At 41.3% G+C, this 13,398-nt stretch overlaps 1 protein-coding gene across 1 annotated transcript in view; it reads right to left on the bottom strand.

Moving 5' to 3' along the window:
• The window catches only part of zc3h3 (zinc finger CCCH-type containing 3), a 250,275-nt gene that overhangs the window by 35,078 nt on the left and 201,799 nt on the right, over window positions 1-13,398 (bottom strand). The window contains exon 10 of the mRNA XM_060824460.1: window positions 4,721-4,914. Coding sequence (XP_060680443.1) covers window positions 4,721-4,914 — 194 coding nt within the window. The remainder of the gene's footprint in view (window positions 1-4,720; window positions 4,915-13,398) is intronic.

The raw sequence follows: 13,398 nt of genomic DNA, 5'->3' as shown, positions 1-13,398 counted from the left end.
CCATGTACAAGGTGAGAGATGTCCCCACGTATAATAGTGATATCTATGTCCACAGTCTGACACGTCTTGCAGCGCCTACCATGACAGGGTTGTATGGAGTTGTCCTGAGAGCTGGGCAGCTTGCTACGAACAACAATCTGTTTGAGGTTTGGCGGTTGTTTAAAGGCAAGTAGTGGAGGTGTGGGGAAGGTCTTGGTGGGGTGCTCATCCTCATTGATAATGTGTTGCAGGTCACGAAGAACATCGCGTAGTTTTTCAGTTCCTGGGAAATACCGAACAACGAAGGGTACCCTGTCAGTTGCAGTACGTGTCCGTCTCCTGAGAAGGTCATTATGGTTCCTTGCTGTGGCACGTCAGAACTGGCAGTTGATGAATTTGGCATCGTACCCTGTTCTTGTGAGGGCATCCCTGAATACTTCCAGGTGTCCGTCTCGTTCCTCCTCATCTGAGCAGATCCAGTGTACGCTTAGGGCTTGTCCATAGGGGATGGCAGATTTAATGTGTTTTGGGTGGAAGCTGGAGAAGAGTAGCATCATGAGGTTGTCTGTGGGTTTGCGGTAGAGTGTGGTGCTGAGGTGTCCATCCTTGATGGAGATGCATGTATCCAAGAATGAGACAGATAGTCAAGAGTAGTCCATGGGGAGTTTGATGGTGGGATGAAACTTGTTGATGTCACTGTGTAGTTTTATCAGTGATTCCTCGCCATGGGTCCAGAGGAAGAAAATGTCGTTAATGTACCTGGTGTATAATGTTGGTTGGAGATCCTGCATAGAGAAGAAGTCTTGTTTGAACCTGTGCATTGGCATATTGGGGTGCAAATTTGGTCCCCATGGCTGTTCTGTGTGTTTGGATGAAGAACTGGTTGTCAAAGGTGAAGACGTTGTGATCAAGGATAAAGCAGATGAGTTGTACGATGGTGTTTGGAGATTGGCAGTTGTTGATGTTGAGTACTGAGGCTGTTGCCGCAATGCCATCATTGTTTGGGATGCTGGTGTAGAATGCGGAAATGTCCACTGTGACGAGGACTGTTCCCTGTTCGACTGGTCGATGGGTGCTGAGTTTCTGTAAGAAGTCCGTTGCTATCACCATTGTTAACTGCTAACCTGAGAATGTAACTTTTTAAAATAAGGTTTTGTGATTTACACATGAAAGAAGTGAAACTATTATGATATTCTAACAGATGAAAGGCTTAACAGACAATCAATCTTTCAATGTATAATTTCAGTTACATCACACTGTAAATTTTTGCTATAAATTCTGTGTGTTAGGATTGAGCCCTCCACTACTATCTGATGAAGGAGCGACGCTCCGAAAGCTAGTGTGCTTCCAATTAAACCTGTTGGACTATAACCTGGTGTTGTGTGATTTTTAACTTTGTACACCCCACACCGGCATCTCCAAATCATTAGTTTTCTTAGAAACTGCAGACAGCAGAGGAACATAATGTCAGAGAATGTAAGATTATGCACTTTGGCACTTTTCTGCCTTATCCATATAATATTTGATCCCCTTACCAAGTCAAAATCCATCAAGCTCAGCCTTGAATGCATTTAACAACCTAGCCTCGACAGCACTCTACTGTAAAGGATTACACAGATTTATTACCATCAGAAAAAGAACTTCCTCATCTCTGTCTCAAATGTCTTAAACCCTTTAATACTGAGCCATTCAGCACCCACCTTCATTACGGCCTTGGTTTAAACATAGATAAAATAGCTGAATTCCAGAGGTGAGGTTGAGAGTGACTGCCCCAACAACAAGGCTGTATTTAACAATGTGTGATACCAAGGTGCTCTAGCAAAACCGGAATCAATTAGGGGAAGCCCTCAGCTGGTTGGGAGTCATACCGAGCAAAAAGGAAGAGGGTTGTTTGTTGGAGGCCAGTCACACAGTTCCATGACATCTCTGCAGCAGTCTGTCAGGGCAGCTGTTAATTTTGTTAAGGAAGGCAGCTGCTTCATCAACCATGTTCTCTTCATCATAACGTTTGAAGTAGGAATATTTGCAGATGATTGTCAAACGTTCAACACTAATCATGACTTCTCAGATACTGAAGCAGTCCATGCCTAAATGCAACAAGACTTGTAAAATATCCAGGCCTGGGTTGACAAGTGACAAGATTCATGTCCCACAACTGCCAGACAACGATTATCTCCAATAAGACAGCATGTAACCAGTGACATCTGACATTCAATGGTACTACAATCACTAAGAGTGTAGTGGTGGTGCTTCCAGCTGGCCATAAATTGTACTGGACTAGCTATGTAAGTACGGAGGATATAAAGCAGATTTTGAGGCTCGGAATCCTACAACAAGCAATTCATCACAAGACCCCACAAAGCGTGTTCACCATTGCAAGACACAAGTCAGAAGTGTGATGAAACTCTCCCCACTTGCTTGGATGAATGCAGCTCCAACCACATTCAAGAAGTTTGACACCATTCAGGTCAAAACAGATGCTAATTGCAAAGGCTAAAGTTCACTGCAACAGGATTTGAGTTCAGAAGTAGGGATGACTAACTTCAGTTATACAGAGTTTTGGTGAGACTGTACCTGGAGTATCATGTACAGTTTTTTTCTCCCCACCTAAAAGTGGACATACATGCCATAAAGGGACTACAGCAAAGGCTCACTAGGATGATACTGGGGATGGCAGGATTGTCTTATGAGCAGATAATGAGAAGAGATTGAGGACAGATTATGAGGACTCATTTGACTGGGACTCATTTGCTAGAGTGTAGAAGAATGAGGGGCGTTTGCTTGAAACATACAAAATTCCAGCAGGCTAGACAGACTGCAAGAAAGATGGTTCCCCTGGTTGGGAAAGCTATAACCAAGAATCACAGTCTCAGGATATGTGTTAGGCTATTTAGGATTGAGATGAGGAAACATTCCTTCACTCAGAGTGGTTAATCAGTGGAATTTGTGACCACAGAAGGTTCTGGATGTCAGGTTACTGAGCATATTTATTAGATTAGATTAGATTACTTACGGTGTGGAAACAGGCCCTTCAGCCCAACAAGTCCACACCGACCTGCCGAAGCCACCCAGACCCATACTCCTACATTTGCCCCTTCACCTAACACTATGGGCAATTTAGCATGGCCAATTCACCTAACCTGCACATTTTTGGATTGTGGGAGGAAACCGGAGCACACGGAGGAGCAGACACATGGAGAATGTACAAACTCCACACAGAGAGTTGCCTGAGGCGGGAATTGAACCCGGGTCTCTGGCGCTGTGAGGCAGCAGTGCTAACCACTGTGCCACCATGCCGCCCATAAGAGACTGATAGATTTTTAGATATTAAAGACATTAAGGGATATGAAGAGAAAGTAGGAATATAACTCAATAGATGTTACAAAGGATCAGCCATGATCCTATTGTATGGCGGAGAAAGATCAAAATGTCGAATGGCCTACTCCTGATAATATTTTCTGCTGGCACCACATTCACAGTGTTCCAGCAACAACGCTCAGTAGTCATGACTTGGAGATGCCGTTGTTGGACTGGGGAGTATAAAGTTAAAAATCACACAATACCAGGTTAATATATTGGACTATAACCTGGTGTTGTGTGATTTTTAACAACGCTCAGTAGCAGCAGAATGAACTATCTACAAAACATACTGCAGAGATTTAACAAGACTCCTTATATAACAGCTTCCAAATCCACGACCATTGCCATCTATATGGTCAAGGATGGCAGATACGTAGGAACACCACCAGCTGCAGTTTCCCCTTCAGTCACTCACTATCCGGACGTTTAAATATATCAGCGTTCCTTCTGTGTTACTGAGTCAAAATCCTGGAGCTCCCTCCTAACAGCATTGTGGGTGTACCTATACAAAATGGACTGCAATGGTTCAAGAAGGCACACATTCAAAAGTATCTAGGAATGGGCAATAAATACTACCTACATACTCAACACATGAACAAATAAATAAAAATTACAATTTTACTAGTGCTGATAAACCCATTTAATACAGTCACAAACAGAACTTAAGACCCCAAATAATCAACAAAATAGTTTCCTCTGCTAATACAGATTTAGTTTCCCAATCTGGTAGATCTATTGCTGCTGCCTTGAAGGCAAGTGCCCTGGCCCAAGCTATCTTTGGCCAAATCTTACATTATCCAACTAACTTACAGCTTTCTGTTCATTTCATTGTACACAGTCTCTCACAAAATCCTGTCTCGGGCCCTACTCTTGCTTGCTCCTCTGGATGCTGTTGACCCCCGATCTCAGGGTCCTCCTCTTGTCTACTTGTCTAGGTGGCTGCTGACTGCCTGTCTTGAGGTCTATTGCAGTTTTGCTCTCTTCATGTCACAATTGAGATTCAGGATTTATTGAGTGGAGGAAATTCATAAGTATAAGCCGCTTTAAATCTTTCTCATGTGTTTTAGCAACATTACTTGGCTTTTGAAAAGAAGTCTTAAAATTTACAGTGCAGGTGACTAGAAAATCATTTTATAGAAATTTTGGGCCAGCATTTGGGTAATGACATCTAATCACTCACTTCGGATGGTCAAATAAGGGTTACTATTGACCAGGAATTGAACTGGACCAGCCACATAAATATTATAGTTGCAAGAACAGGTCAAAGTTAGGCATTCTATGGTATGTAACTCAACTGCTAATTCCCCATATACATAGAGTAAAATATCTTATGACTAATCATTGTTTATCTCAATTCCCAGGGGAAATCAACTGGTTTTACCTTTCTTTGTTATCTATGAGCTTAACTTGCTTTAAAGCCGAACCCTCCTCTTCCACTCCAGCCTGACTTGCATCAGAAGTGTGTTTTCGTTTGTGGCTTTTCCGCTGTAGGTGCTGCAACTTGCACTTGGAACCCTGCGCACAGCTCCCAGTCTTGGAGAATTCAGGACAAACAAGTGTGTGCTTCTTTTTGCACTGGAGAAAAAACATTTTCTTTAAATGTCAGAAACTCTTCATTGAACAAATATTTAAAATGCACGAAGGACAGCCTTTACAATCGACAAAGACTAAAGGCGAAACTACTTTGTCATGTGAACATACCCAAGTACAATAGGTGAAAGAACACATTAATCAGTTCCATCCATACTCCACACAACCCAAACTTTAGTTATTTCTATATCACGTTAGCATATTCCTTAGACTTTGAAGTAATTATTCCAGCAGGAACACAGGGCAATTTAGAGATGTCAATAAAAGGTTTTGGAAAGAGGAGGCCCATGTACAGAGAAGAGATGGATATAACAAAATCTACTCTGTGAATGCATCAGTCTTGAGGAAAACAGAGATCATTGAGCTGAGAGTTGATAATAAATTAGAGAGATACTTTTGCATCTTTGAAATTCAAAAAGGGGCTCAGGATCAGAGAGACATTGGCATATATGTGCACAGATCACTGAAGGTGGATGAACAGGTGGAGAGAGCATTTCATAAAGCATAGTGTGTTATTGGCTTTATTAACAAAGCCCTAGAGCACAAGAGCAAGGAGGTGATGTTGAACTTGTGTAAGACATCTGTTAGACCTCAGCTGAATTATTGTGTACCATTCTGGATAGACAACAGACAATAGGTGCAAGAGTAGGCCATTCTGCCCTTCGAGCCTGCACCACCATTCATTATGGTCATGACTGGTCATCCTCAATCATTATCCTGTTCCTGCCTTATTTCCATAACCCTTGATTCCACTATCCTTGAGAGCTCTAGCCAACTCTTTCTTAAACTAATCCAGAGACTGGGACTCCACTGCCTTCTGGGGCAGAGCATTGCAAACACCCACCACTCTCTAGGTGAAGAAGTTTCTCCTCATCTCTGTCCTAAATGGCCTACCCCTTATTTTTAAGCTGTGTCCTCTGGTTCGGGACTCACCCATCAGCGGAAACATGCTTCCTGCATCCAGAGTGTCCAATCCTTTAATAGTCTTATACGTCTCAATCAGATCCCTTCTCAGTCTTCAAAACTCAAGGGTATACAAGCCCAATCGCTGTAATCTTTCAACATAAGATAGTCCCGCCATTCCAGGAATTGACTTCGTGAACCTATGCTGCACTCCCTCAATAGCTAGAATGTCTTTCCTCAAATTTGGAGACCAGAACTGCATACAATATTCCATGTGTGGTCTCACCAGGGCCCTGTACAACTGCAAAAGAACCTCTTTGTTTCTATATTCAATCCCTCTTGTTATGAAGACCAGCATGCTATTAGCTTTCTTCACTACCTGCTGTACCTGCATGCCTGCCTTCATTGACTGGTGTACAAGAACACCCAGATCTCTTTCCACTGCCCCTTTACCTAACTTGACTCCATTTAGGTAGTAATCTGCCTTCCTGTTCTTGCCACCAAAGTGGATAACCATACATTTATCCACATTAAACTGCATCTGCCATGCATCTGTCCACTCATCTAACCTGTCCAGGTCACCCTGTAATCTCTTAACATGCTCCTCACATTTCACCCTGCCATCCAGCTTTATATCATGAGCAAATTTGCTAATGTTACTATTAATACCATCTTCTATATCATTAATATATATTGTAAAAAGCTGCGGTCCCAGCACCGATCCCTACGGTAGCCCACTGGTCACCGCCTGCCATTCCAAAAGGGATCATCACTACTCTTTGTTTCCTGTTAGCCAACCAACTTTCAATCCAAGTCAGTACTTTGCCCCCAGTATCATGCACCCTCATTTTGCTCACTAACATCCTATGTGGGACTTTATCAAAGGCTTTCTGAAAGTCCAGGTACACTACATCCACTGGAGCTCCCTGTCCATCTCCAGAGTTACATCCTCAAAAAATTCCAAAAGATTAGTCAAGCATGATTTCCCCCTCATAAATCCAGGCTGACTCTGACCTATCCTGTTACTGCTATCCAGATGGGTCATAATTTCATTTTTTATAATTGACACAGAATGGGAAAAGTATGAATGCACGGAGAAAGTATAAAAGTGATTCACTAGTACAGTTCCACAAATGAAAATGAGTATAGAAGCTGGGAAGTAATGTTGCAGTTAACTTTTTCAAGTTTTACAACATCCTTTAGACAGAAAAACATAAGATTCAGTGCTATAGTTTCCAATTACCACAACCATTTGTATCTCAGATGAAAAGGGATGCTGATTAGTTGGCAAGTCAACTTTGATGGCTGAGGCATTGTTGTGTTGAAAGCATCGTAAAACTATCGGCTCCATATGGTAATTTTAAAAAAGATACAAGGCTTGAAAACATTTCATTTGTTGGCAAAGAACATTTCACTGAATAGAAATATATTTATCATCTAGAAAATGTGAATTAAATGTGTACATTAGATGTGATTCTGCAATTGGACAGCACTTGCTGGACAGCTCTGCATGTGCTAATGGCTACCACTAATTTAAGATGATCAGTCAAGCTTGTAATGTGGCTCATTAACACTTGTTAGAAGTGACATTCAATGATATGCAAGAACATGTTCTCTGCAAAGAAAGGAATTTGACATATGTACAAATCTTTGAATTAGTAGGGAGCTCAAGAAGCCTCCATTTCGCTTTGTTTTCTCCTTGGCAATGCCTTGGCCAGACTTGCCAAGCATTCCCTTTGCTTTGCAGTATACATTGTTGTGACTGCTTGAAATTTGATACTTTTTTTCCCCTGATGGGCACACAATGAAGAGTGTTGGTAACATATCTATCAGCAATATTCAATTTCTGTACTAGCAAGTGACTCTTAATTTGGTGCTTTTATAGGTCATCATCATTTACGTAAGATATTAGGGAAAAGTTTCTTAACATTGCATTTCTCGGCTCACAGCATGATGAACACTAACTATTCTGATATCTTAACATTTGGACGCTTAGACGACAGTTTGCTATCAGGTATTATTGACACTCGGAATATGTTGTAACGAGCAGCAAAATAACACTGCTGTAAGTGAAATATTATAAATGTTAAGGTTTAAAAGGATTTTTTTTCATTCAGCAACAAATTGTTCCAGTTAATTATAGATCAGAGTTCAGATAATCAAAGTACAGCAAAGGATTTCAAGAGTGCAGTTACCAACGGTCATTTTCTTCCATTCATCCCTACAGGGTGGAAGGCTTCTCCCACTCTCCCTTTAAATCCAACAACATTTCTTATGATCATATTTAAATACCTCATTCAAAAGACTCAACATTTGATAAGTTATGTTCTTAAAATTGGATATATTAAAGTCTTGAGAACTTGTCCATTTTCTGTCTCTGTTTGGCATTTTCCTTCACATAACTTTTTTTAAACATCCAGAGGATGTGGCTGTGCTGGCTAGGCCAGCGAACACAACAACACGACGGCTGGAGGAGGAGCGCCTCATCTTCCGCCTGGGAACCCTCCAACCACAAGGTATGAATTCAGATTTCTCCAGTTTCCTCATTTCCCCTCCCCCCACCTTGTCTCAGTCGGTTCCCTCAACTCAGCACCGCCCTCCTAACCTGCAATCCTCTTCCTGACCTCTCCGCCCCCACCCCACTCCGGCCTATCACCCTCACCTTGACCTCCTTCCACCTATCCCACCTCCATCGCCCCTCCCCCCAGTCCCTCCTCCCTACCCTTTATCTTCGCCTGCTTGGCTCTCTCTCTCTCTTATTCCTGATGAAGGGCTTATGCTCGAAACGTCGAATTCTCTATTCCTGAGATGCTGCCTGGCCTGCTGTGCTTTGACCAGCAACACATTTGCAGCAGCATTTATCATATACTTTTATTTTCTGAGTTGCCACTGAAAAAGTGATCATGAGCTGCCTTCTTCAACAGCTATAGTCCGTTTAGTGTTGGTATAAGCAGAGTGCTAGAAGGGTGAGAGTTCAAGGATTTTGCCTCAGTAACAATGAATGAACAACAAAATAGTTCCAAGTCAGAATGGTGAGTGGCTTGAAGAGGACTTTCAGATGGTGGCACTCTCATACATCTCCTTTTGGTGGCAATGGTCAAGGGTTGGAAGGTGCTACCTAAGGGGTCCTAGTGAATTTCTACAGTGTATCTTGTCATTGGCATGTACTGCTGCTACTGTTCATGGTGGTGGAGGGGTGAATATTTTGAGGATCAGTGCCAATCGAGCAGCTTTTTCCAGGATAGCGTCAAGCTTTTTGACTGCTGTTGAAACTGCACTTATCCAGGAGAAGGAGAGTATCCCAACACACTCCTGACTTGTGTCTGGTCAATGACTGACAGGTTTTGGGGAGTCAGGTGGTGCGAGTGGCAGCGGCTATGAGAGCACAGCATAACAGAGTAAACCTGGGGGTGAACAGCAGGAGATAGTGGATAGATACCGAAGGAATGGGGTCAATCAAAGCAGAATTGAGGTAATTCAGAGCAGCAGTGGCAGGAATAAAGCTGAATCCAGAGGAGTTCCAAAGGTGATGTCATGACTCAAAAAGTGATGTATGTTTGGCTGCTCAGGAACCAGGTCTAGAGACTGAGTAGTGTCAGGAGGGAAGTTGAGTATAAAGTACTTAATTTTGTCATTGACGTTTGTTAGGAATAGAGAGTGAGAGTGATAAATCTGATGTTGGTGAGCAGTGGGTAAGGTTCTGTAATTGGTTCCTTGATTATTATTTGTAGTTGATGAGGTTCAAATCAGGGGCACTTCCAATGAACAGGAAGTTGAAAAGCAGGACCTCGAAAGTTGCAATCTTGGGATTACTCCTTGTGCCACGTGCCAGTGATGCCAGAAATAGGAAGATAATAAAGTTGATTGTGTGGCTAACGAGTGTAGGAGGAAGGGATTCAGATATCTGGAGCATTTGGATCTCTGTCAGTGCAAATAAGGACCCATATAAGTAAGGGGTTGCACCTAAACTGGAGGGGCATCAATATCCTTGCAGAGAGGTTTGCTAGTGACACTCAGGAGGGTTTAAACTAGTGTGACAGGAGGGTGGGAACAACAGCCATATGCCAACATGTGGAGTGGAATGTTTGAAGAGAAGGCGGGGATAAATCAACTCGGTCTAGTAGGAACAACAGCAGGACCAGCAGTCTGAAGTATAATTATTTTAATTTAATGAGTATAATAGATAAGGCACTTGAGTTCAGAGCCTGGATTAATACACAGGACTAGGACATGGTAGCAATTACAGAAACTTACTTGAGAAAAGGACAGGACTGGCAGCTCAACATTCCAGGGTTAAAATGCTTCAAATGATATACAGACGGATGTAAAAGGGGTTGAGAAGTTGAATCACTCAATAAGAGAATGATAGCTGTACTAAAAAAGGACATCTTGAGGGCTCATTCAAATTGGGCAGAATTTAAGAATAAGAAAAATGTAATCATTATGATGGGGTTATACAATAGTCCCGCCAATAGCCAGTCAGATTTAGAGGAATAAATATCTAAGATGATCATGCAGGGAGTTGGTGATTTTAAATTCCCCCAATATTCACTGGGATTACTTTAGTGCCAGAGCTTAGGTGGGACAGAATTTGTTAGGTACATCCAGGAGGGATTCTTGAACAATATGCAGACAGTCCAACTAGGGAAGGGGTCTTATTAGAGCTTTTATTGGGGAATGAGTCTGACAAGATTTTCAGTGGGGGAGCATTTTGTGAACAGTGATGACAGTTCCACCAATTTCAAAACAGTTATGGAAAAAGAGAAGACTGGTCCTTGTGAAAGTGCTAAGTTGGCAGAAGGTTAATTACAACAGCATTAGGCAGAAACCTCAAAGTGGATTGGGACAGCTGTTTGAAGGTAATCCACATCTGACATTTGGAAATCCTTTAAAAGCCAGTCGATCAGAGTTCAGAATCAGCTTGTCCTTGTGAGGATGAATGATAAGGATGGCAAGATTCAGGAATCTTGGATGACAAGAGATGTTGTAAGTTCAGTTTAAAAAAGAAAGAGGATGCATGGGAATGTTTAGGAAACAGAAATCAAATTAAGCCCCTTGAGAAGCACTTAGGAAGCAGAAAAGAACTTAAAAGAAACTTAAACTTAGGGGAGCTAGAAGGGGCCATGACATATCCTTGGCAAGTAAGATTAAGAAATATCCCAAGGCATTTTATCACTACATTAGGAGCAAGACAGTAACTAGGGTAAGTGTAGGTCCAGTTAAGGACAAAGGAGGAAATTTGTGTGTTGAGAAAGTGGATGAGGTCCTTAATGAGTATTTTGCAATGGTATTCACCAAGGAGAAAGAACTGGATGATGGAAAGTCTAGAGAAGGGTTTATTGGTACTCTAAGGCATGTCTATATTGAGGAGTATTGGGTTTCTTGAAAAACATAAGTTAGACACGTTCCCAAGACCTGATGGGATTTATCCCAGGATACTGAAGAAAGGGATTACTGAAGCCTTCATAGAGATCTTCGTAACCTCTTTAACCATAGGCAAGGTTACAGAAGACAGGGAAATAGTCTATAATGTTCCTTCGTCTAAGGATGGTACTAGGGATAATCTAGAAAATTATAGGCCAGTGAGCCTTATATCAGTTGTAGCGAAATTATTGGAGGATTCTTAGGTGGGTTGGACGGAGAAACAGCACATGGAATTTAATTGGACAAGTCCAAGGTGATGCACTTTGAGAGGTCAAACGCAAGAGGAAAGGAGATGGGCGGATGCTAAGGAATATTGATATGCATAGAAATCTTGGTCCAACTCCATCGTACCCCACAAGTGGCAACACAAGTGGATAAGGTGGTAAAGAAGGCATATGGCAGGCTTGTTGTCATCAGTTGGAGCACTAATAAAGAAGTTGGCAAGTCATGTTGCAACTGTATTAGACTTTAGTCAGGCCATATTTTAGGGGACTGTGCGCAATTCTGGTCACTGTGATATGAGTAGGATGTGGAGACTTTGAAGAAGGTGCAGAAGAGGTTTACTGGTTTGTTGCCTGGATTGGAGTGTATTAGTTATAAATCTCCTTACCTGGCTCATTGTCAAATTTAATCTGATAACAATCCTAACATGTTTTGTTTCAGTAAAGATTCTACTATATAGTCAATCTTTTATAAGAGAAAACAAGCACATTTCTTCAACTAGTATCCACACTGATTTTTCCCACCTTCATCATCCCCATTTCCACATAATATCCAACAATAAGGGTGAAAATCAACACGTAAAACTTCCATTACTCCAAACCCAGAGTTCTCAGCCTAGAAGTCAGGACTCTGCATTAAAGATTGTTGAAGCATTTGACATGAATTAGATGATTTCATTCAATTGAGAATCAACTTTACAAATTTGATATCCCAAGTTTTTAATCAAGCAGTATGCAAAATGGTGTAGATAGAATCAGTCCTTGTACAACTCCTACAATTGAACATCTATTTAACAAATTGCATCCATTAAAGAAGTCTATTATATCTATAATTATCTGTGTAAATCCTCATTCGTACAAAGAGGCATCAATTCATATTTAACTAATGGATTTCACTCCCACTTTCAAACCAATATCTACTGTCACTGTGCAATAGTAATTTAGTCCATAGCTCACATCTCTACATGCACACCACTCTTTCTCTGTCAGGTTGCAGTTATGACCTGATGCTTGGCTGATGACACGTTTACAGCATACACATGTCCACTGACAAGTTCTTAGGTCTCCCAAACTCTAGTAAGAGAAAGCAGTCAAGCTTGTGTTTTTAAACTGAGTTTTGTTGCTTATTTTAACACTTTGAGGAAGAAAATCCTGTAATGCAATAGCAGTAGACAATTCTGAACTTTTCGAAGTTAAATTTGAAAAAAAAATAAATGCATTGGAAATACACAAATCAGTCAATGTCTGAGGGAAATGATTCATATTTGAGGTACTTGGCTGCAGCACTTTGATGCATCTCAGGATTATTTATTTCCAGTTTCTGTTCTCTTATTTCTGCCTTCAAATGATAATTTTAAAGTCGAAACATTAGAATAGTTAAATATCACTATTAAATTTAGGAAACCCAATCTTGCGTATATTTGGTGGTGGTGGTGGGGGCGCGTTGGGCGCGCATGGCTATTGTGAAATGATGAAATGTATTATGGAGCTGAACATGTGTTGCTGGTTAAAGTGCAGCAGGTCAGGCAGCATCCAAGGAATAGGATTCTCCAGCATCTGCAGACCTCACTTATTACTCGAAAATGTATTACAGAGTCTTTATAACACATTCTTTTGAGATGTGGACATCATTTCAACGCTAACATTTGTTGTCCATCTCTCAATACTCTTGAACACAGCGGCTTGTTCGGCCATTTCAGAGGACAGTTAAGAGTCAACCATAAATGTTGTGGGTCTTCAATCGCATGTACACTGTTCAGGATAGCAGATTTCCTTCTGTGAAGGTCATAAGTTAATCATACATGATTTTATAACAGTTGATTATAGCCTGACCAGCCCCATTAATAGGTACTAGCTTTCAATTCAATATTTATTAATTTAATATAAATTTCACCATCTAATATGGCAGGACATAAACCCA

Source organism: Hemiscyllium ocellatum, chromosome 4 (assembly GCF_020745735.1).
Source record: "Hemiscyllium ocellatum isolate sHemOce1 chromosome 4, sHemOce1.pat.X.cur, whole genome shotgun sequence".
NCBI lineage: Eukaryota > Metazoa > Chordata > Chondrichthyes > Orectolobiformes > Hemiscylliidae > Hemiscyllium > Hemiscyllium ocellatum.
This window is presented reverse-complemented; position numbering and strand designations above follow the sequence as displayed.